This window comes from Pygoscelis adeliae, unplaced genomic scaffold (assembly GCF_000699105.1).
Source record: "Pygoscelis adeliae isolate BGI_AS28 unplaced genomic scaffold, ASM69910v1 Scaffold10, whole genome shotgun sequence".
Lineage (NCBI taxonomy): Eukaryota > Metazoa > Chordata > Aves > Sphenisciformes > Spheniscidae > Pygoscelis > Pygoscelis adeliae.
This window is the reverse complement of record NW_008824053.1, coordinates 4,451,433-4,476,355: the sequence shown is the minus strand read 5'-3', so window position 1 is coordinate 4,476,355 and position 24,923 is coordinate 4,451,433. Positions and strand designations below refer to the sequence as shown.

Here is a 24,923-nt window from a genome sequence, read left to right as displayed (position 1 = left end):
TTTTAAGAATCTCGTTTTGAGAGGTCCAAAACTGCACTGGCACTTGTTTTCAAAACTGGGAAAGGCAAGTAGAAAAATACTGAGGTCCTTATGTTTAACTTCTGAAGAAAAAAAATTTGGACACGGTGGAAGCAAGTCTATTCCTAGCGTGTCTCTTTACTCAGCTGCATTATTCCAGGTGTTTGATCTGTGTATTGGACTGAAAGGCAGATAATCAAGTTACAATGTTAGAAAGTTGTGAAACTAAACTGTGATCAATTTTATGATCATTGTTTCCATAGTAACTGAGTACAGGTGAGTACATTTTATGAAGTCAAGTATTGACAATTATTTACCTAAGCATATTGCATTGTAGCTGCTTTAACTGTAAGACAGTGTATTTTATTTAATCTTTATTGAAATTTTTTTTTTTGCATATCACTGAGATAATGAATTGATAGGAATAGATTACCAGTACGTGGCAGCAAAAATGGATATGTATGAAACAACGTTTAATTCATAAAATGTACCAGATTTGTATATAAAGGCATCTTCTAGATACTAAATTGTCCCACTGTATGTGCACAATAATTTATACAACAGTGTGTATTTTACAGAGTACTTAAAAGGTTCAGGCTTTCAGAAGCTTACATCTTAGTATTTTTTAATCTTAGGGAGATTTACACCTGTGCTTAATTTCATGTAGCTAAGTAACACAAAGCCTTCACTGGCACAGATTCCAGTATTTGAGAGGTGTCACAGGAAAACTTTGCGGAACATAAAAAGTAAAGAATAGACTGAAAAGGATGAAAGGACCAATTTTAAAATAAATTCTAAATTCATTAAATTTAAAATTTTTACTAAGTTGAAAAAGAGGGAAAAATGGGAACAAATGGTAGGACTGAGAAGTACCTTTGATCTGTCAGCTGGTTAGCAGGAAACAGACTTCAAATAAATGGAACTCTTTAAACAAGGCCTGCCCTTGAAATGTGTACCTAAGAAACTTAGATTTGTTAGAGGGAAACAGCTGATAGTGATTTCTTCTGGGTTTATATTGTGATTTTTTTCTGCCTTGGCTTCTAAGCTGAAACCTTTTGGAACAAATCCCTGTATGAATATAAGTGCTTTAAATGGCACACAGTATTATAGAAGTTCCGATGCTTCATGTCTGCGAACTAACGTTGTAGTAATAACTTGGAATATGGTAATGTAGAGGTGGGTACCATACCCCATTTGGTCTTTCAAAAGTCATCCTGCAGTCATATCTATTAATACAAGATGGTGAAACACAGTCTCTGATCCAGCTAAACTTTGTGTGGAGAGTACTCTGGGTAAGAAACCGTAGATGTCACCGAGCTGTTTTTGGTGCTTCCTTAGTCTTCTTGTCTTGACTAGAGGTTTTTCTAATCCACTGTTAAAGAAATCTGGAAACTCTGTTTTGCATATGATTGCCCAAGTAATTGTTTTTTGCCAGACCTACATGATATTTGTGTTGATGGCAGTCTTGGTAGTCATTTTAAAATACATGTTTGAAAATAGAGTTTCTCAATATCACTGTAACAGGAGGCAAATAGAACCATTACATATTATTACTATCGCTTTAAAGGAGTCATGGGTCCCTGAATTTTTGTCACCGGCATAGTAACATCAAAGTATTTCCAGAGTGTTGGCCATCTTCTTTCTCATTAGACAGGCTAAGCCTGAATTAAAAACAGTGATACCCGAGTACTTAATGAAGCCAACTGCTTAGTATTGCAGGATCAGCATAACGCTAGTAAATGCTTGCAGAGAACGTGACGTCATTTTCCACCTGCTGAATGTTCTGAAATGTGTAGTTCCTTCCCTGGACAATTGCCGAGGGAACTGACTTTATTTTATGCGTGCATATATAAGGTCAGGAAGCTTGCTCAGAAGGAACATTATAGGAGTGATACTGTGTGAGAAGAAACAGTGTTGATGCTTGCATTCAAAAGGTTAAAATAATTGTAAAAAGCAATAGACTGGTAAATTTTTCTCTCAGTCGAACAGAAATTGTTGCTATCGTGTTTGTGTGCCGCTGGTCACTCACAGGGAACTGAAATATGGGAATAGTGAGAAATGCCATTTTCTCATTTCTTTCTGAGAACAACTGTATTCTATAATTAATTATGTTGTGGTAAAATAGTATGAGTTACATGAACTGAGAGTTTCCGATGTTTATCTAATTTGGGGGGCATTTTTAATTTAATTTTTTCAGTTATTTATATATACAGTGTACATTCTAAGGCATGTTGTCTTCAAGTATACAATGTACAGAACTGACACAAATAGCACTAAATGGCTGTACTAAATTGTTACGCCATTTGATGAAATGTCTCACCATAGTTTTTTTGAACACATTATGTATTTTCAGACTTATTTTGGGTGTTGCTTTGCCTGTAAAGACTTTTACTTTCCCTGTAAAATAAATTACTGACCTAATGGTATAAATAGATTTTTTATATATATATATATGTGTGTGTGTGTGTGTGTAAAAGTCAAAGGTCATCTATCTCACAGAAGTTAATATTTTGAGGACAGTCTGAATTTACTTGAGTTTTTTCCTTTTCTGTATCTTGTTGTATCAGTGCAACGTTATTATAAAATCTTTTCATTGCAGGATCTTTGAAGTTATACAGCTGGCTGTTAGAAATAACAGCTGGCAGCTGATGGAGCGATCCTTAACTTTCAGGGGAGAGGAAAAAAGTGGCATAAACAATACAACCTGCTATTCATGCAAGTAGTTTGGTCGTTAGGTTAATAAAAATACAAAGATCCAGAACATTTGCATTTTATTAAATCCGTTTTAAATAAACAGTTTCTGGACCTGATAAGGTAGCTACAAGCCTGTTGCCTCAACACGCCTCCCCTGCATAGTACAGTTAAAACACGAGTGCCTTTCAAAAAATTTCCTCATGCAGCTTAACGGAAAAACCAAAAACGAACTCTCAGATGGTATGTTAGAGTAGAAGAGCAAAAGTATTTTGCAGATGTTCGCTCGGCCTCCAAAGCCCGTGCGAGGGGGGCATGATACGACACGAGGGAGCTCTGCTGCGCAGCCTGGTCCCAAGGGCCCGACCCAACGCCCTGACCACCGTCCTAGAAAGCAGCGGTGTTTGGGCTGGTACAGCTTTAGGTGTGCCTCAGATTGTTTTCTGAACTCCCAGTTGCCTGTTTGGATACAAATAACTGAGGGGGGGGAAGCAAATCCATTGTCTCTTTTTTCAGTTGTTAGTGCTTTTATCAAATATTAGATATTTTATCTATCAATGGTTAGATAAACACTTGTTACTGTAGGTACGCCTTCCCTTTACTGTTAGTTGTATCCGTGCGGCTGCACCACAAGTGAAATTTTGGCCCCGTTGAAAGGGAATGGAAGTTGACCTATGTCTGGACACCAACTATACGAAAAGTGCGTGTGGAAGGGGAACTTTAAAAGAAGAAAAATACATATTTTGTGTAAGTGTGTACATAAACATCTATCAAAGAGAACATTTTTCTTGAACAGATTTGTAGAAGCTGCATAGGAAAAAACGAAGGTAGTGGAAACAATTAACAAAGTTAACTTTTGAATGAACGTTAAGTTTTGCCGTATACTTGGATTATGTAGGAATTCCGGTCGTTGATTTTGAATCAGTGTTTGGAGCATTGATTTAAATGTAGTGGACAAAAATTTTAAACTATGAATAATTTAGTTTCTGTTGCCATCAGAGGATTAAAGTGTCTGTGCTGGATTCTGTGGACAAGTCAGTACACAATAATGAAAGGAAGTTAAATAATAAATAAAACATAAGTTGCACTTTAGCTACAAAATTCTTGTCTTTGTGATGAGAATAGGATCTTCAGGCTGTATTTAAAACTAGACCAGAAGTAGCTTTTTTCCTCAGGAAGAAAATTGCCTGTTTATTTCTGTCAGTTGTTATCATTCAACACTGTGGGCTTTAGAGTGTTTTATCTTTCATTAAGAAAATAGAATATAGGAATAAATTTGGGGAGATTAAAGAAAACTGCCCCTGAATACTGACTTCCCTCTTTGACCAACAGGATATGTTAACAAAGGGCCCCAAATTAGAGGTTGCTTTAATGTCAGAGTTGCAAATGACACTGATCATAATTACTTTTTTTTCGGCGCTAGTATAGTCTAATTTAAAAGAAGACTTAATTCCAGAGATGTATTTAAATACTTCTGCATCTTGTTTGTAAGTTAGATGCTTCCAGTTCAAGATTGTCTGTCAAATATTAATGTGTTCTAATGGAAAATGTTCACTCTAGAGACAGTCTGTTGCTTTTAAGGTTTTTTTTTTTAAATGTTGAGCTTTTTAAATCATGCTCAAACTAAAGTTATAAGAAACAAGTGGGGGTTTTTAACCGAAACTGTGAGTGTAACAGCTAAATTACATCAATTGAGGCTGTAATGTTTTCTAATTTCTGAGTGTATGTTAAAACAGTATGAGCGTGTAACCACTTAATTATACCAAAGGTTATTTTTTTAAGCTCCCTGGTGTTGCATCTTTAACTTACAACTACACTCATGTTGTGCTTCAGATCAGCTTTCTGTTCGATACTAACTTTTGCCTGATGGACGCATTATGCTTTAAGGTCTGTGGAAATCCCCGCTGTGATTTAAGATACTTTACTAACAAAATTGCTGTCCCTAGACAAGTGTACTGTATCCAGTGACATACTGGTTAAGTGAGGGACTCTACCTCAAATTAAGCAAGCAGTCAATATATTGTGAAGAACGTTCAGAGTTACAGTGATGCTTTGACTACTTCTGTCAAAATGTCTGAGGGGTTCATGAAATGGATAAACGCGGCAAGTGTTTCAGTTCACCCCATCAACTGGAGCACTATTATTAAGTGATTGATACATTGGCGACGCTCCAGTTACATGTACAGGCAGATGGTCTACAGGCTGCAATGCACACCTATTTCAATGAGTTTTATTGCCGATCTGTAACACTTGTTGTATTGACTCAGTCTAGCCATTTGTCTTAAACGAAACAATTACTTTTGTTTAATCAGTTGTGTTGGAGACTTCCTTCATAGGAACACAATTAAAATGGAATCTAAGACTGTATTCTATAAAACTGCTACATTAAAAGAATGGCATTTCTGATTAATAACATTTTTATTGCATTGCTAAGCCCATCAAATCTGTAACGTAAGAGAAGTGCCAATATATTTGAAATATTAAAAAAACAAAACAAAACCAAAACACCCCAGTCCTTGTGTGTTGACGCAGTAGAACGCGTTATAATGGCGTGGTTGTCCCCATTCATTCATTTAACATGGCTTTGTGTACTTCCTAGAGGATTTTTAACACTAAATGAGATGAACTATTACTGAGAATGACCTGCAGTATCATACTGACGTTTAGTTTTTATAAATCTGCTCCAAAGTTTATTTAAATCTGTAGATGAGGTTTTGTGCTCTCTCTTCTACTTGTAATGCAAGGAGTAGGAAATTTACTGTAGACAGCTGCTGAAGGAGTCTTGGGCTGTTGATGAAATTAAAGTACCTTGTATTACTGAAACAACTTTAGGGGCTCTTGTCTAAGTAATGGCATCCTCTTCGGTACTGTCCTATAACCCGCCTTTGCTCCAAGGAGTGGTACAATATGCTGAGCTTGGCCATCCGCCTGCCTAGTGCAGAAGAGCTCGTTCTGGGCTCCTCAGTGGGGAGCGCATTTTCACCAGTCTTCCATGGGGTCAGTTTGAAAAACAATCCCAATCCTTTATACCTTGTAGAAGCAATCAGAGATTATTTCCCTCATGATTTCAGCTCAAAATGATAGGTACAGAGCTGGGAAGAAGAGTAGGTTAATACTCCTTGTAACTCTCAAAAGCAGTTGATATTTAGGTAATACTGTCCCAAATGTTTACAAAAAAAGTACGTGGAGGGGGGAAAGCTGGAAATCTTGTGGCTTTATGGCCTTGTAACTTAGTTCTTCTAAGTACCAATTAATTTTTCATAAAGATGGGCTGTTCTACATTCATTACTTCGTTTTTCCAAATCCGGGATTGACTCGTAACAGTCTTGCAAGTGTGAGTTTTGAATGGAAATTTGGCAGACTTCCAAATTAATTTCCATTATCTGTGACCCACACAATGGTGGTATGCCCTGCTTTTGAATTAAAGGCTTGGACTTTGATAAGCTGCTCTGCTTCCAGAACCGTTTGATCACACACACAAAAAGAGCACTGGATTGCTAACCAGTCCTTGCCAAATCCCAGCAACACGCTTCGATGTAGAGTTTCCATTAAAATATTTTTCATTTGTGTCTGAATATTGGCAATACCCTGGAAGACTTTTAGTATAAAGGGGTTTTCTATTCAGATAGGGTTCTGTTTAATGCTTTATTGTAGTAGTTGACAGGTAATGATCAATGGCACTCCACAGTGTCTCCTGCACAGTTACGTTTCTTCATGGTTTTTAGCATTGTTTCTCCTAAATCAGTCCTTGTTAACGTGACGTGACTGTATGTCATAGCACTGGAGCAAATATGCTTTAGCGTAGTGCTAATGGCACATTGCTGGTATGGCTGATTGATCTCTCGGAACCTTCAATAGCTATGTTAAATCACCCGAACTGATACTGGAGGTTCGTAAGCACTTTTACTCCTTGTTAAGGGTACGTAGTGCACGTTACCAGACCTCCAGCTGAAATGCTTGTGGGATGAGAGGGCTCGGCTGCTCACAGTCATAGTCCAATTTGTCACTGTCCAAAGACAGCAAAAAAATGCATTGGACTTCCTAGCAGGTAGGGACCCATAGCGAGAGTCTATTGATGGCACCGCGATCAGAGGCTTGTTGGCACCCTCCCTGCAGCACATACGCGGTAGTCTGGGTCTGTGTTGTTGCTGGGGAAGGAAGGAAAAAAAAAAAGTGCTGCCTATAGTTGCTGCCAGCTCTTGCTTCGTTTCCATGTTCTGAAATGAGTGCTGAAGAAGCTTTTGTGATCATTAGTGCAACTCTGTCATTCTGATAGAAGAATAGTTATCAGTCATCCTGGTCATGATGATCTTAAAAAAAATTAAGTCCTAAGTGCCTAAAACAAAAGGTAGAAAATAACTGAGAGAATTAAAAAGAAAAAAAAAAAATTGTGTTGTGATGATTATGTTAAGAGTCTTATTCACGGTGCTGAAATGCCTGTAACTGGCAAAAATGTTTATATCCTATTTTCCAAAGCTTTTTGTGGAAGGACAGGTGGTGCTTGCCCGTTCCGTCATTCTGCTTTATAATTCTGTTCTTGTTCAAGTTCCAAGCATGCCGAACAAGGTAAGGGATTGAAATAATTGTGTTCAGATCCATGGCTTCTGCCACGATTGGTGGCTTTTATTTTTTTTAAGCTTCTGCCATTAGAAAAAGTTAGGAAGACTGGCAATACTTCTCTTTTTCTAGGAGGAGCTTATTGTTACTCTTTTGAGAATAAGCATACAACTTTTCTTCATGAGTATACAAGTGCTTTGCATGATATTGGGTAAATTTATGTGCACTCAAATTCACAACGCTTTTCGTGTAATTTTAGGTGACCAATTTTGGGGAACGGAAAGGAACCCAACTCTTAGGTGGTTGTGTTCTTACCCCTGGTTATTTCAGAGAGCTGTAACTGGCTGATATCACAGTGGTGGCTTTGAAAATTGAACGTTTTCTCAAAGGCGATCACAGAATTAATCTTAAACAAAAAGTCCAGAAAGGTTTTCCTGAGGTCCACTATCCGAGGGGAGGATGGTACTGTACAATTAGGGTTTTTTTAGAAAGGATATTCACACCTTTGGATAGGAAGTGCCAATTAGTGCTTTTAGCTGCATAAAAATATTACTCCACCATCACCTTTTCTGAATGTATTCAGCTGTCTTGGTTAAGGTGTGCGTAGATGTAAGAACAAATTGCGCACACTACCATATCAATTAATGAAATTTACTCCATGTGACTGACTTCTAAAAATATTTTAATTGATGTTAAACTCCTAAATATACTTGTCAAATGTTTCATAGAAAGCTTGGGTCTTGAGTTGAAGCACTGAAACTATGTAAACACTTTGCAGTAGCCAGATGTCATTTAATTGCTTGATAATAAGAGCTTGGTCTTCACACAAATTTCACTTTTTTTTTTTCCTTGAACGTGTAACATATGTGGAATAGCCAGCAAATACGAATTTTATCAATCAGATATAGTTTTACATTTTTAACACTTTTTAAACTCTGCAAAGACCTGTTTACCATATGGTGTAAGTGGGTGTGCAGGAAACGACACTGTTTCATGAAGTCTGATATATACTGTACTACTTTTCCATGAACTGAGCATGAACGTTTCCTTTTAACGGGTGTGCTGAAGGCAAGCCTTTGAAGCATGGGTGTATATTTTGGACAGTAACGTTTATGTTTGTGTGCTTCTGTAGGTGATTGTTTTAAAATCACTTAATCCTTCAGCTTTTCTTATATTGATTTGACTTTATTCACAAAAGTTTATTCCACGTTAATGCTGCAACATGTGAAAGAAGTAACAGAAAAGCAGAACTTATATTTTTCTTTTCATTGTTGCAGTAGCCAGTTGTTATTATTATGGTCCCAAGTGTCCTGTTTCCTGTTTACATTCTACGTCCTTTGAAGACGCTGCAGTTCCGAGGCAATTCCATGATCCTTGAACTGAAATCCTGTATATCGTTACATTGAATGAGTCGTGATCGTTTCTTCAGAGATAGGGTCGTTGCAGCTTTCAGTGACTTGAAGATATTGATCCCAAATACTGTTCTGGCTTATTTGCATACAGTTATGGTTTAATTCAGTTAGCACTTCATGCAAGGATGAGAGCACAGCCCTTAATGCTCTGTTGTGCAGTACCCTGAATATACATTGGACCAGTGTCACTGAGAGCGTGGAACTTGCCGCTCAGCGCAAACTAGCAACTTGCGCTTGCTCCTTTTGCAGACAAAAGCTTCTGCTTCTGTTCCAACAGCCGCTTAAAGGTAGAAGAGTACTCAACAATAACTGCTTTTCAAATGACAAGTTAAAGCATCATTTAAATGCCAAAAGGACACAGTTTTCCAAGATTAAAGTGTTTTTACATATATTCATAAATGTTTAACACGTCCCATCTAGACGCAATTTTTAACTAATTGCTAGAAACTTACACATGCCTCTCTGAAATTACTTTTTGATTTAGTCTCCTGCTTATCAGATAATTAGTAGCTTAATTAGTTTTTAAACAAAGTTCAGGTAAGGAAAAAAAACCCGATCCACAGCTAAAACGTCTTTTCTTTTTTTAACTTTGTTTCTCAACATTTAATGCCTGGCAGTTTCTCTGACAATAGCGATACCTTTCTCTTTCTTAGTGTGGGCTATAACAGCTACTCTTTAAACAGAGTATCTTAAACAGGGTGTGGTAGTTAGGACATGTTTGTAATTCATGAAACTGTGTCATATCACAGACTGCAGTTAAAAAAAAAACATTATATATTAAAAAAATAGACTGCTTAGCATGTGAGCTTCATGGTATAAAGGTTTTAGTTTTAGAATATTACTTAAAACTGCACAAGTTTTCTGCTCTTTTTGAAAAATAACGTCCTCATTAACGTCCTCTTAAGCCGAAGACAGGAGGAAGAAAATTCAGCTAAAAATGCATGTAAGTCTACAACGTTGCCAAGAGAGTGTTTTGCAATGTTACCGCCGCCTGGCACCAGCACTTAGGCAGTCATGACTGTTCACGCCACCAGCCTCTTTCCATATATAACCTACTTAATCCTGAGAAGGGCGAATTGAAGACTAGTAATAACGCATCTCCAGGTCTGTCTCCCACTGTCCTTGTCTCCAGACCAACACTCTGAAATGGTCACTCTGATCCTCTGTCGGCACTTCCTCTGCTCCCCCGCTGATAAAGCGTCATAATGCAAAAATCAACCTCCAGATTGTCAACCCTGGGCAGAGGCGCTCTTTTACCAGTTTAAATAGTAACTGCTATACTTCTCACCAGAAAAGAAACAACTCGGTCCTGTCTGTCATGAAGTACGTTGCAAAAGCTAGTGGCCTCAGCCCAAGAATCACAAATCCAGCTGTGAATACTTCTCTTTTGTGGGAGGGTTTATACAGCAGAATTTGTGCATAAGTCTGTTTCTTTCCTCACCGTGTCCTTACTTTGAGCACCTCTTAAAGTCCTTCTCAGCAAGTGTCGGTGTTTGATAGTTGAAATATTTAGCTAAATGTACATACTGAAATTGAATCCGAAAAAAAAATGGAAAATAATTTAACTCATTAAAAGTCTATTTATTAATCAAAAATTTTTGTAAATTTATTTTTGTATTAAGGGACCTTATTTACTATATCTTGTAAGATCCTTTGTTTGTGCTCTATCACTATTTTTGCTTAATTTAAAAGAATCTTCTTTTATATGCAGCTTTCTTCTAGTGGAGATGGTCTTAATACCAATGACTGCAGGGAGATTGATCTCAGTTGTTACTCTCTTAAAGGCTTTCTGAGCTGGGCAGTTTTTAGGAAGCTGCAGACTACCTTGAGTTTCTTATTAAAAGTACATCATCTCACAAATATATTCTAAAATAACTCTTTCCTATATGGTGTCAATGGCACTTATTTATCTAAGCACAGTATTCAGGATGAGATAACTGTTGCTGGGATATGAGTTCTTGTTAAGTGATCTTGTCAGTAAAGTTTGGTGTTGAAGTTACTTAACATTCAGGCTTTAATACTTGATTTTGTTCATTAAAGGGTTTTTTTAAATATTTGTGCTTAGGAAGTAGATTCAGCTATTCCTACCTTTGCCATATTTTGCAACAGAATTATGAGAAAAAGAAATGGCTTTAGGATAAAAATAGATTTGGATAAAATTAAAGCACAAATGAAAACCGACAGCTCAACATTTCACCCCAGCTCCATACAGGTATCATACATGTAGATGATCTGCATGGTGATGGCTCCTTCCAAACTGAGGAATGCGTTTTAGCAGCAGCACTATGCATGTTTGGGTTTGGATCCTTTGAAGATCATGCCTTCCGTTGCTGTTCTTGTTGATTCCGGAACTAAATGCAATATACAGTAATGCATGCCTTGCAGTTTCCATGATTTCAGATGACAAATAACATTTAGGTACGCTAGTGCCCTATTTATTTCCATTGTCTGTTCTCATGTATGTACTTTATTCTCCTAGTTGGCAACTACTTGCAGCTTCCATTCACTGTAATTTTTAAAATCAGTGGAAACTGGATGAACTCCCATCTACTCAGCAGTTCAGAAAATCAGGCCCAAATGGAATATTTTCTGTAAAATGTTGTTGCTAAATAGCAAATTTTGAAAGGCCAACTATTGTTTGAATTTTAAAGCTAAACTTCATGAGCTGAATTCAGAAATATCATTTCCTCCCTCTCGCCTCCCCCCCCCGCCCTTTGATTCTCTTATTTTTCTGAAGCACTCCAAGACTGCAGGCACTTTGAGACTGTAAGCACTTAATTTTGTTACCAAAACAGAAAATAGTTTCACTATAGAAAATCTTTGCTATAGCATCAGCTTTAAAACTGAAGTTTAGTATCCCGTATAAAAACTTCTCAAGATTAAATTAGCTTTGTTCTAGTTTTGTCCAACTTTCTTAAAGCCTATTCTTTAAACACTTCAGTGTGTAAGGAGTATAATTGAAACTGCTTTAAGGTACAGACTGTCAAAACTAAGAAATCAAATTGCCCTGATTACTCCCTCAAATCGCTCCACGGTTTGAGAATTTCATTGATGTCTCATGTGCATCAAGTAAATTCATAATAATCCAGAATGCCTCTATGAGTGGCTTCTCTGTGTTTGGAGAAATCTCAGCTTAAAGCAAAACGCGTTTGCTATTTTGACATACTCTGTGTTTTATGGCATACAGAACGGGGGGAGAATCGTCCAAGTAAGTGACCCTCTTGAACGTCTTTATGAAGTTTGACAGTGTGTGACTTACCAATTAAGTACAACTTCTGTCAAGGGGCCCTGTTAACAATGTGTAGCTAAAATATTCTTCTTGGTTAGTTTAAGGTAGAATTTTATAGCTCTTCTGTATTTTACTCATGCAAAGAACCATACAACTTTTGCAGTATGAATGTTTAGGAGCTTTTTGGTAAAGAAGAAAATAATGACTGATATCTTTCCTTTATGTGTAATTATGTAACATTTTGCACTTTGTTCTGAGTTTTGTTTGTCTACATTATATACCATCAATGTACAACTGATTAGAGGCATACAAACTACTAGCCCATTTTTTTCTAATTAGGGTTTTTTTTTTTTCTCATTTCAATACATCTTAATAAAAAGTCATATTTTGGTACAGGTCATATTGTATATAATACACTTATGTACTGTAATGTATCAGGTGTGACGTTATAGACTGCCTTTCTTCAATACAGTTGTTCAAACTCACAAGCTTTGCTTTTTTTTTTTTTTTACATGCAACGCCGAAAAGTTGCTTTTCTGTATCAAATATGTTTGGGTTTGGGGTTTTTTTGCCAGATTGTCACAAATTACTCCACTTTTCAAGAATACTCAGACGAGCCCCATGTACACACAGTTCCTGACTACGTTGCTGGAAGAACTGCATTTCAAAAATGAAGATCTGGAAAGTTTAACAAGAATATTTAGAAAGGACTGCCTACTTGAATGGTCAGTCAACTTTAAGTTATTTTGCATGTCAGAAAACTAAGCCAGTTAACCATGGTTTTAATCTTCATCATTTTATAAGTATGCACAGTAACTGCAGATTGTATCAGCCAGAGAGAAAATGTGTAAAGTACATTTTAAAGTAAAGAAGTACATAGGGTATGGAAATGAGTGTCATCATTTTGTCACTTACAGTAAATGCCAGCTGCTTACTTATCACTTTAATCTTTTGAGAATATATAGTTGGTTTATATATAGTTGGTGTACTGCAATTTTGGGAGGAATTTTTACTCAAGTTCTACTACAATTTATAAAAAATTTCTGCGTGGCTACAATGGCTAAGTCTCAGCGGGATTTTTTTTATTATTAACGTGAAATCGTTATGTTCAGTCTCTGTGATATAAAATTGAGCTAAAAGCCATGTGTTTTTTGCATAATGCTGAGATTACATTTTGCATTCTGGGTAGGCTGAAAAATTTAAGAGCAAATACCTTATTTATGCTGATCATATTCAACTGATTCGATGAATATAGCATTATGGTATTTAATTAAGTAATTAGTGCATTAACATTACTGATGTCACTCCTTTGTTCCCAACAGAATAAGGTGATCATCTTAACATCTCCTACTATCTGAAATAGTGGCACAGAGAACAAAAGAACCCCTTCAATTGTTGGAACTTTTTTTAAAATGAAAAATGAAATTTAGTCTTAATTGTCCTTCTTGCACTTCTGCTTTTTCATTTCCTTCCTATGAATAAGAATTTTGAAGTCTCGTGGAGAAGCTGACTATAACAGCAGTTTTTCAAGGTATGCATGAAGACCAGTTAAAACATGGATCATCTGAAAACTGTTTATTTAAAAACAGTAGAAAGGAATTTGGATTGGTTTAGTTTTTTCTTGCTTTGGAAATTTTCAGCCAAAACTTGTCTACAGGCATTGGGGAAAGAGGCAGGGCGGGGGGGCGGAAAGCATATTAGCTTGCTGGAGTGTTAACAACACTGCTGCTGACATGTTTCCAGTTGACCCAATGCACGGAGCAGTAATCTTTAAGAATGATGACGACAGTACACAAAGATGTCTGATCTATAGCCTGTTTATCTTGATACTTCTAAGAAAAGGGGTGGTCTTTGAACTTATGTAAAAGTTATTTTTAAACAGCCTCTAATTGTTACTAATTTGGACTTTGAAATATATTTTAATAACTGAAAACTTGATTTTTGGCTTTCAGTCATTTCATTTAGAAGGGTTGTGTCGTTTAGACTGAGTGTGTTTAGACTTGCTTCTGTCAGTAACTGATTATAAAATGCAATTTAAAGCTAATTCACTAGGAATTCTTAATGATTCCATAATATGGTGTATTGCATAGTTCTCAGTTCATAGGACACTGTCCTTTGAGAGACTTGAGAAGAAAGTTGTAACTGACAGTGCTTAGTCTGCAGCAAATGCCAGTACTAGTTAAGGCTGAAGCAAGGCTTACCAGGGCTGCTACATAGCAACTCCATTTAAAAACAGTTTATTCCTTTGTTTTGTTTCTGTAATTGAACACCAAAAGAGAACTCTGCACTTACTTTATTGCTGTGTAGTTCCTTCATGATAATCAGGATAAATATGTTGATTGCCGCTGACACACAGAAGCCCATGCAGCTTTTCCCTGGAAGTTTCATTGTGCGGTAGAGTTTATTTAGGCGATGCTTGACTTTTCCTAACTTACCTTGTAATGGGAAGTTATGTTCAGTATAACTTGTAAAAGCAACAATTCAGAATGAGGAAAACTTTTAATGCAGAGTTAAAGCTACGCATTTTTCTAAGTATGCAATAGGAAAAAAATACCCATCGCAATCAGAGCGTGTCTGATGCCAAATTCGTAAGAATGCATGATGTAATCTGGATAGAAGGTACATTGGTTTTGTACCATGATGGAAAACTTCTTACTTGATACATATGCAAAGAAGGGACAAGACCTCACCAAAAGATAAGCTTACAGAAGACTGAGTAATAGGCATGATACTCTGAGCAAAACTTAAACCTTGAATTTATATCTATCTGCTTCTGATTTTGGAAGATAAATATATTTCTGTTTTTAGCTAGTACTTCACTGTAGACTCTGAGCAAGCCATTGTTCTGTTCCGTGTACGTTTACCTTGGGGCATAAAGATTACAACTACCCCATGACAATGCTGCTATACCGAGTACACCTAGAAGGCATTACCAATGTACATCATACCAGGAATGTGACTGTTTCATCAGGCTCGACGGCTCTCATTTGGAAAGTTTTTACACTTCCTGTCAGTTTAGCGGTGTGATTTTTTTGTTAGTTATTTTTAGGCTTGGTCTTCAGCACTTACTGTGTAGGAAACATATGATCTTGTGATCAATACGAGTGAATAGGTCACAGGCCCAAAGACCTCTTTGTCAGGGTTCATTGTAGCTGCTTTTACTGTCTGCCTTGGCAGCTCAAAAACGTAAGCTTCCAGGATTTTTGCATCTCCTCCTTGGCTGCTGTGTAGTAAGCTCACTCATTCTTTTCCTTGCCCTAAGAGAACAGAACAACCTTTCTCCTTCCATGACCACCTTCACCAGTCCAGCAGAAAGACTTCTATAATATGCTGGAAATGCCCTGAAGGGATATTCTTCACTTACCTTTAATGATTTCATCTCCCTTAGATGTGAGTAAAACACACGTAAATAAATGCAGAAAGTATACATACACCCATTACTTTTGACTAGAAGAAAGGCCGTACACTCATCTCAAAAGGATCTTTCGTACTGTCAGCCTTAACTGGTTGCACAAAGAGCACAACTCAAGCACCAAAAATTAAGTTCATCTATGTAGTTTTCTTATGAGCATATTTGGTAACAGCTTAACTGCTTAGAAATGTTCAAATCTAGCCGTCATTTATGAGCTTAAAGCTAATTTCTGCCACAACTATCTATCCTTTAACAGACTTTACTCTTTCTCAGCTCACTTCCCCCCCCCCACTTCTCATTTTGGTTATGTTTGCAGGCAGATTGTTTCCTCACGGCCTTCCTGCTGTGCTTACTGTTTTTCCTTCCTACGTTAGTTGAGCGGATGAGAGCAGTTGACACTCGGTTCAGTGGTGGGTTTGAGCCTTATCTCAGATACGCTAAATTTTAGTGACTTACTTGTGAGCTGCAGGCGTGTAGGAATGTTATGGATCTGGGGCTTAGGGTGGATGGGACATAAGCCTCTTTCTGAACAGCTCTATGAAAGGGGCATGAGCTTGGTAAAGCCATCAGCTACTTAGATCATAAGGATCATAAAGTCATAGAAGGCCCTTGCCGTGACCGTGTAAAGCATCCAAGCCTGTCTGGCAGTGGACCTGTGGCAGGGCAAATACGGTGTGAGGTGTTTCTTTTAATAGCAGGGGGGCAGGGGAGAAAACCAGACTTCTACAGTGATTTTTTTTTTTTTTTTTCTGACGTATATAATGGATATAGTAAAGAACAGAACACTAGTTTAAAGCTTAAAGCAAGGCCTGCTTCATGCTGTTGCAGCTTCTCAGCATCGAAGGAGGAGTGTGTGACATATACCTGCATAGTGCAGACAGGGGTTTCTTACTGAGTTTTCTATAGATGTAATGAAGTAATCTCAGGAAGAGAACAATGTTAATAAAACCACATATACAGAGAAAGTCAAATTGTTCAAAGTTACTCGGAGCAGTCTTTGTGCTGGCCAAAGAGGATGGAGAAAAAGCTTTTGTGTCTATTTTCACACCAAAGTTCAATTCACAGTCCTGTAAATACTGTTGGTGTAAGTACTGCACTTTGTAATACTGAATTTCCTAGCGCAGAGCCCTTCACTGCTGCTGTTTGATTCTTTGTGCCCATTGACCAAGGTTGCTGATTTTTCTTGGGTTTCGGAGGGAAGAAGGGGATTCAGAGTGGTTCGCTTGATAGCCACTATTTCAGGAAAGTGGGCAAGTCATAATGTAACCTGTAAATTATCAGGTATTCAAAGAGATTGCCCTGCATCTTTGTAAAGTTTGCAAATCATGTTATGCTTATATATGGTAATGCAAAAGTCTACATTAAAACAAGCAGAAGAGAGCTTGATTTATCTCATTGAAGACTATCAAGACAAAAAAGTACCTTAGTAAATCTAGGGCAGCATAACTGCCATGGCTGTGCTGCTGTCTAAACCCAGGACTGGAAAGTTATATCTACCCTGTCTTTAAAGAGGGATGCAGGGAACAACAAAGAGCATGGTACATACATGAGATACATCTGGGGCCTCAAAGGCTGTGTCCACGCAACACATAGAATATTCACCTGTATTTTCACTCTTCAGACTCAGTGAGTAGTTTAACAGTGAGGCATCTGTGGTGGTTTTTGGGGGGGAAATAACGGTCCTGTGAATCTTGGTGTTGAACCTGTATGTCCTACCCTTCTCTCCCTAGTTTGACAGACTCTGGACTGTACAAAATGCAAGAGGGGATGAGCAGCTCAGGTGGACAGTAAGTCTCAGCTGGCCTTTAACTGCTGGAGAGAAAAGGACTAACACATCAAAGAGAATAAAAAGGAAGAGAGAAGGGGAAAGCAGTATTCACACCTTCTATATTTAGGCATCCCAGCTTAGGTACCTGTCTGTCTCCATTTACTTCAGAGAGAACTGATGCTCTTAAATTTAGGTTCTCCAAATCATACCTTAGTGCAGCGTATGAAGTGGGTGGTGGTAATGCCTCTGTCCCTGTTCCCTGGTGACAGAAAGAAAGCAGAAAAGTCAGCTGAGAACTTTGACCATAGTAGACTGGCTCTCCCTGGAGTAATTTATTTAGTAATAAAGTGTGGCACAAAACTGAATGGGGACCTGCCCCTGCAAAGTGGGAAGTTTCCGAGCAATCTGATCCTATTGTTCCATTATTTTGATGGCTACTACTTCACACAGAATTTTTTCTCAACCTGTAAGAGTTAAAACCAAAAGAATTAAAGTGAGTGGCAGTCTTTAGGAAAAAAAATAATACCCGTGTATTGAAAGTATGTCCAGGAGGTTACACGCTAGCTCTACAATTTGCCTCTTTCCATGTTACTGTTTATTTCTGCAGTTGCTTACGAACATCCAGTACTGTGGGTGGGGTTTAGCTTGTTCTCACTGGGGTAGCAGGTAACGCTGAACTGTCATTTCCAATGACCATTAAATATTGAAAACACAGAATCAGCCTCTCTTTGGCAAGTCTTAAGTTTCCATAAGCAGCAGATGGTATACAAGGCAGGGCTAGGCACCTATAAAGACCTCTGTTTCTCAACTGCATATCTCTACCACCTGACAGCCAGTCGTCCTCTGATTAGAGTCAGAGGAAGTGGGTGTGCCTTCCATTAGCAAAGACAGAAAGTAATATTGCTAGAGACTTTTCCTCTTGTGAGCTTTCTTGTTGTGACTCTTCACCTTAGAACCACTTCTCTGCACAGACTGCAGACAGTGCTTTGGGAGACGGGCTGCCTGAAAGACACTGTAGAACGTGAACTGTGGCATTTGTGGTGCTAAACAGGATTTGGTGAGGCGGGGGGAGAGAGCTGGAAACCTATGTCTTCAAGTAGCTTTCATTTGAGCACTCTGGTTTCAAAAAGCAAGTGAAAGCATACGTTGCCTCAGTGGCTGCTCCGGACACGTGTGATAAATGTTAGTCATTCCCCCCTCGGTTGTTTGCAGCTGTAGAGCAAGAAGCAAGGCAAACTGGAGTTCTGAAAAAATAGACAAGACTAGCCAAAAAGAGTAATAATTAGCAAGAAGAAAGGTGAGAAACAAGCCCAAGCCTTTTTAAACTGTTCTTGCCCTGGGGAGTGGGCAATATTGTGAGATACCTTTTGGGCATCCTCCTCAAAATAGTCTCCTCAGTACAGCATCACGTTTGGGGCAGCATTAACAGTAGTGGCAGGGCTGGAAGGACCAGGAACAAAGGCCACCAACTTCCTGACCAGTGTTTCTGAGATCTGTGAGCCAGGTTTATCTTCCCACTGACTCTGCCACCATAGTTGAATGTGCAGGCTTAAGTCCTAGACTTGGGAAGGCTTATCAATCAGAATAATGCAGTAAGCGTGGCCCCTGTAACACTTTGGATGTCCACCTCTGTTGGTTTTACTGTGCTATCCTGCAGTTACCCCAAGAGAACAGCTCCCTAATGAGTCCCTTCTCCAAGAACGAATAGAGCTGACACATTGGTGATCAGAAAGCTGTCGCATCTCACCGCTATGAAAACTCCCCCCTTAGAAGTCAGTCCCCAGAACGCTTTGGTAGCCGATACTTTAATGGCAAAGTCTTTAGTATGTTTTTGCACGCTGTGATTACCTGCAGGAGCTGCACACAAAGATCAGAGAACAAAGCCCATGGGGCTACTGACCTGTGTACATCCTGCATCATTGCAAGCCGCATCAAATCAATGCTATTTCTGGCACTTTCTAGCCCCTTAAATTTCATAGGGTATGTAACCAAATTGAACACATAGTGGGACAGCAGCAGCTTCCTGGAGAGTCCTACAATTTGGGTAGAATTAGTCATCACTACAGAGAGTTTGAAGGACTCTGGACACAGCTTTAATAAGCTGCAAACACTCGGATCAGGATTTATATCATAAATCTTGCCTTTCTGTTCTACTCAAATGGGAGTGTCTACAAATCAGGTTAATATAATTTAACAGTACAGTAGTTAAGTAACAAAAAAGATCATAATCAGTAGTATTATCTAAGAAGCCAGAACAACCCTGCTTACAGCTGCCAGCTAAGATCTGACTCATCTAAGGTATTTTATAGCAACCATATGTTAGGCACGTCTATCTCACCTATTATGCAAAAAAATGATAACGTTTCCTAATCAGGATTTGCCACTGAGCAGGATTTTCCGTAAACATCCCAGTATTGCAAGCGCTATCCACAGTCAGGAGAAAGTCTTTTGCAGACACTTCCGATTTGTTAATTTAACAAATAGAATAAATGGCTACAAATCTGTGGCTAGTACTGATTCAGCAAGGCTGGCTGTAGTTTACAGTATAGGTATGTTACTTTGGCAGTTGACATGTTAAAACATCACTTAGGAATTCTGTGTTAGAAGGTAGCGTCAGTATACTGCACTTCCTGTGCAAAACCCCCTGGGTGTTTTAAATTGAAGACACGGTCTCGAAGCAGGAACGACCATGCGATACATTAAAAATACTTCACTGAGACAGTGCAAGCAAAGTTGTATTTAGTAATTTACCTGCACAGCCAGAAAAGAGAGGGTGAATTCATATCAGTACGGGAGAGAAAGATTAAAAAGTAGGTTTGAAAATATTAAGGCCTTTTGATAACAATGCAGTTGGTTAAGCTAGAATAATCATTGCATTTTAATAAAGGCAGACACCTCTGTAAACACCCTTAGCTGTTGCTTTTTGAGCAAGTTTTACATCCAGTTCACTTTTACTCAGAAACCTGCCTAAGCCTACACCCCTCTGCAATCTGACTTCAGTCCTTCTTGCACAAAGGCTGATTAAATGTCCGTTAGCTTTAACTGTTCCTAGGCTCTTGCTGCACTATCTGAGTAGTCTAAAGGAGTAAAATGGGGGGGGCGAAGCTGCAGTCCCGACACTCCCTTCTGTTCTCAAAAGGGCATTAGTTTTACTGCTTAAAGCTGCAATGACAAAGCTCCCGTTAATGCAAATGAGAGCAAACTGCTGTCTCGGTAATTATATACCTTCTTCAGCAATCACAATCTCTCATTTTTTGAAGAGAAGCCCTTCACTTAAAAGCTTTTTTGAATACATTCTTTTTTTCTGAACTGTGGGCTCTCACTAAATAAAAAAAAATAAAAAGCAAAGTAGATGTTTTTGCTGCTTAAAATCCTTGGCTTATTATAAAATTTCACAACTAGAAATGTAGTTAAAGTGTTTCTTCCTTATTAAGATAATTTCTCCAGAGGGCATTTGAAAACTTGGAAAATAAGTGATTTTTACAGATACTACATTAGCCTCAACAGCTCTGGGTCAAACACGTGTCATCTCCACTAACTATTCATTTCTAAGATCCTCCCAAGCTCTGCTTTTTTGTACACTGAACATCTGATGCTTCTTGTTTTTCTTCTATAACCACAGATGTGCCCTCTTCAAAAAACTCACAATCTCAAAATACTAAACTGACAAGCTGAGTGTCAAACCACACACCCCAAGCAGCAAGCAGTGCTGAAGAAAAACAGAATCACGCTGGAAGAAAAAACAGAAGAAATCACACAAATTGTTTCCAAAGAATGAATCTGAAATGTTCTCAACTCGGTGCAGGCATTGTTTCTTGAGAATGCAAATGCCATTTGATGCTTTTAGTTTTTATGCTCACTTACTGTATAAGCAGAGGCTGCTCTCAGAAAGAAGAGATTAATTTGAACAACGCTTTATATTTTCTTGTTAAGATGAGTTTTATCTCTCTTTGAGCTAAACTGGAGCCTTGCTATGGGACCAAGATGGGTCTCCTTGTTTGCCAAAAAGCAGCACGGGTGTTCCTGTGCTAGCTGAGTTACACACTAGGGTAAGCGAGGCCTCTTCACTGGGATTGCGTGGTTTGTGCGCGCCACGGAGCCTCTCTGCATCAGAGCCCCCGTGTGTTGCTCGCTGAGAGCGCACCGGATGGCTGGACAGGAGCCGAGCAAAGCTCCCATCAGCTCATGAGCAAGCAGGCCCACAGCTACCGGTTTGCTGTAGCAGGTCCCTATGTTACAGAAGGCTGTTTGAGCACAGGGGGGTGAAGTGATTTGTCCAGGTCTTTCCGGGCAGGCTATAGCAGGACCCACAGCTCTTTCAGCTGTAGTGCCTATCTGCAAGCCATCCCTCCTCCCGCTGCAGGGGCTGATGTGAGACAAGGTTTGGTCCACAATGCTCTAGTGCTAAGGTGCCAAATAGTTATCATTCGGCTTGGCAGTAATGCTATGAGTCATCTAAAAGGCCTCATGATACTGTCCTGCAAAGAATGACATGTAGAAGCAGTAGACGGGGTCGTTTTCATGCTGCAAAAATATGCAAGACCAGCTAACTGGTTTCTTAATTACACTGTCGAGCACGCTTTGCAGCATGCTGTCACGTTATCACTACAGTTCAGAATTCGTCATAGCATTAAAAAAAAGTTCAAATTCAAAAGCATAGCTACAAACATGTATTTAGCTGCCTTGAAGGCTCTCTGTCAACATGCAACTGTAAGATAATGCTGTTTTGCAGGTTTCACTGAAAGAAACATCCTTTTTTAAATGTGGTGATTCTAAGGTAAAACATTGACCTCCAGTTTTGATACTTGACTGCTGATCTTCTGTAAAGATCTGTGTAAAAGTAATGCTGGATTCTGGGTTACATCATTTATATTTTAAGGGTTTCAGTCAAAAGCTGGATTTTTTTTTCCCCTAGTTCATCTCTAGCTGATAACTTTGAATACAAAAGAGATGATGCCTGAAGCAAAGCTGATAAAGTCACCAGTACTAAGAAGCATGTGTGTTGGGGGGGGCACAACAGCATAGATACATATCTTCACATCCCTATTTCCTTTACAAATGGAGGAAGTTCCCTGCAGGTTAGCCCAAGAGTATCCGCTCTTACAGCCTGAGAGCTAGCACAGTACAATTTCTAAGAGCCACAGGCTTTTTAAAATACTGAATTCAGTATTTCACAGCTCATGCTTACTTCATCAAGTTTTTTCTATACCTAGTGCTACTGAAAGCCTTTTACTAAAAAATTCCCACCTGGGTATCGCAGCCATCAGAGTTGCAGTCACCCCACCTTTTTTCTTTTCTCTGCTCTGGTCCTGTCTCTTCCCTCTTCTTCCAAATCTTTCTTATTCTTATACTGAATTCAGTATTTCACAGCTCATGCTTACTTCATCAAGTTTTTTCTATACCTAGTGCTACTGAAAGCCTTTTACTAAAAATTCACAACTGGGTATCGCAGCCATCAGAGTTGCAGTCACCCCACCCTGTTTCCTCTCTCTGCTCTGGTCCTGTCTCTTCCCTCTTCTTCCAAATCTTTCTTATTCTTCCCATTCCACTGCCTGGGCATTCTTTTCCACTTCACCCCTCCACCAATTCCAACAGCCAGCGCTCATCCTGCTGCCTGCTCCCTGTCCGCCCCTGTAAAGCTCCCACCCAACAGTTCAGTTTCCATGGCAGGAGACCCCCGGGCTTCCCACCCCTCACGCTGGCTTCCTGCACCCCACAAGGGGAAGAGGAAGGGACGGCACTGCCCGGCGAGGGCTGCCTCCTGCCCTCCCATCGGCACAGCGAGCGGGGAACCTGCTGCAGGGCTCATTTTTTTCAGCAGAGGATGGTAAACTGGCCATCTCTCCCCTCGCTCCTTGGAAGAGGCTCACGCGTGTCGTTGGTTTGGCGCCCATTTACAGGGGCAGCCTCTCTAAAGCTGGGAGGACACTGGCCCGGGGCCACACGGCTGTTGCAGGACAGACAAAGATACTCATATAATGATTCTTACAGCAGCATCTATAGATTATTATGAAACTTGTCTCTAAAACAGATATGAATCACCCAACAGCTACAGCAGTGCTCCTGTGCAGAGATGATTAAGAATTTTTATGCAACTTCTTTAATCAGAAGAGGCCTACTTGGTTGAAAATGAAACCTCTGCAGGAAAAGGTTGGTTTTGATTAATTTCTCAACTTGAAAAAGTGTCCAAATTGACAGTGTGTTTCACTTCAACATTTCTAAACACACAAAAAAAGAAAAAAAACCCAAAAAACAGAAAATCAAGTTTAAAGTCACTTTTCATTTTAAGATGAGTTAAAGTTCATTATGATCAACTGGTATCCAGCCATTTTAACACACTTTACACCATTAATTTTTTGTTTGCAAAAATTTACATTTTCACTTGTCTTCCCAAATTGTTTGTTGTAGGTTAGACTACGTGAACGCTCAAATGTATTTTTCCTTAGTGGAAGTACAGTATTTATTTTTAAAACTAATGTGATGAGGAGCAGTAACAGCTTTGTTCAGAATTTCTTGCTACATAGGAATCCCCAAATAATAGCCCCTGTGTCTCTATAGGTTGTTCCCTATCAAAAGCCATTATCTTTCATAACGCAACCTCAGGGAAGGTTTTATTGCTGAAGCAGAGATGCGTTCCTGCTTTTAACTGATTGTTACAAGAAATTGTCTAGTTTCAGAACTTTGACCAAGACAACAAATTCACCACTGAAGATGGATCAAACTGATCAGTGATTACACAGGATCGTGCTTATTTTTAGTTGCTAATTTTTTTTGTCTGAGCCAATGGTCTTCTTATGGCACATTTACGTGTATTGAGATGAGCTCTTTACCATTTGAGGACTCTTTTAAGAGGGTTATCAATTAGCAGTTTCAGCATCAATTTCAAAGCATTTTCCAAAGGTAACCCCTTTTCACAGAAAAGGAAAGTGAAAGGGGAGTGGAGTGACTCATCCAGGCACGTGGACTATGTCAGACTCAGAGCCAGAAATAGACTCTGAGCTCCTGGTACCCACACTCCTGGCGTGGGGACTAAAATGGTTTTCACCAAAATTGATAGCTGTCATCCCACCATTTTGCAAAGGAAAATCCCTTCCAGGTAGAACATGCATTTGAAATTCAAAATATATTTGCTTTCTTCTTGGTGACACATGCTGTAATACCTCCCTTACTCTTTTGCCTAACCCTACCCAGAGCTGAAAGAAAAATAAAAGTTCATTGAGCATATTTTTCTGTATCTGTTGCTTTGCCTTGACGTTGCTGATACTATAAACTTGGCTCCACACCAAACAGAAACCTTACAGCCGAATTGGGTCAGATTTTCAGAAGTATTCACCACCAGATTTGGGTCACATCTGTAGATATACCCACTGCAACCTTTAGACTCAATTTTGAACGTGGTTAACTATGTTGAGGCCAGGCACTTGAAAATAAAAAGAGACTAAAAGCAGGCCATTTGCTCTGGCCTCAATTGTGAATGCTGAGATCATTGAGGGATCTGGGCCACTTCATCTATCTTCGTGTCTATTTATAACCTTTCTGCCCATTGAAGAAGACAAGATGAGGCTACGGATGTAAGGGGGGGCAGATGGTTGGGACAGAGCTACACGGGAGATGTTTGGAGAGCATGGGACAGGAGCGCTGTGGGGACAGAGAGTTTGAGATCCTCTGGCTCAGCGCTGCTCATTACAGCCACCTAACGATAAACTCACTGGGTTAGCCTGGGGGCTTTAAACTGACCTTGGGGAGAAGATAATGTGGCCAGTCTGGTACAGAGGACTATTCTAGGCTACACGAGAAAGAATTCAGGAGGATTTTGTCCTTTCTTGTGACACTGTG

At 39.1% G+C, this 24,923-nt stretch overlaps 1 protein-coding gene across 1 annotated transcript in view; it reads left to right on the top strand.

Annotated features, from left to right (window-relative positions):
- RPAP2 (RNA polymerase II associated protein 2) overlaps positions 1–13,843 on the top strand; it is a 41,899-nt gene extending 28,056 nt beyond the window's left edge. Inside the window, exons 12-13 of the mRNA XM_009333877.1 lie at positions 12,483–12,632; positions 13,230–13,843. Of these exons, the coding sequence (XP_009332152.1) occupies positions 12,483–12,632; position 13,230 (151 nt within the window). The 3' untranslated portion in view covers positions 13,231–13,843. The remainder of the gene's footprint in view (positions 1–12,482; positions 12,633–13,229) is intronic.
- The last annotated feature ends 11,080 nt before the right edge of the window (positions 13,844–24,923 follow it).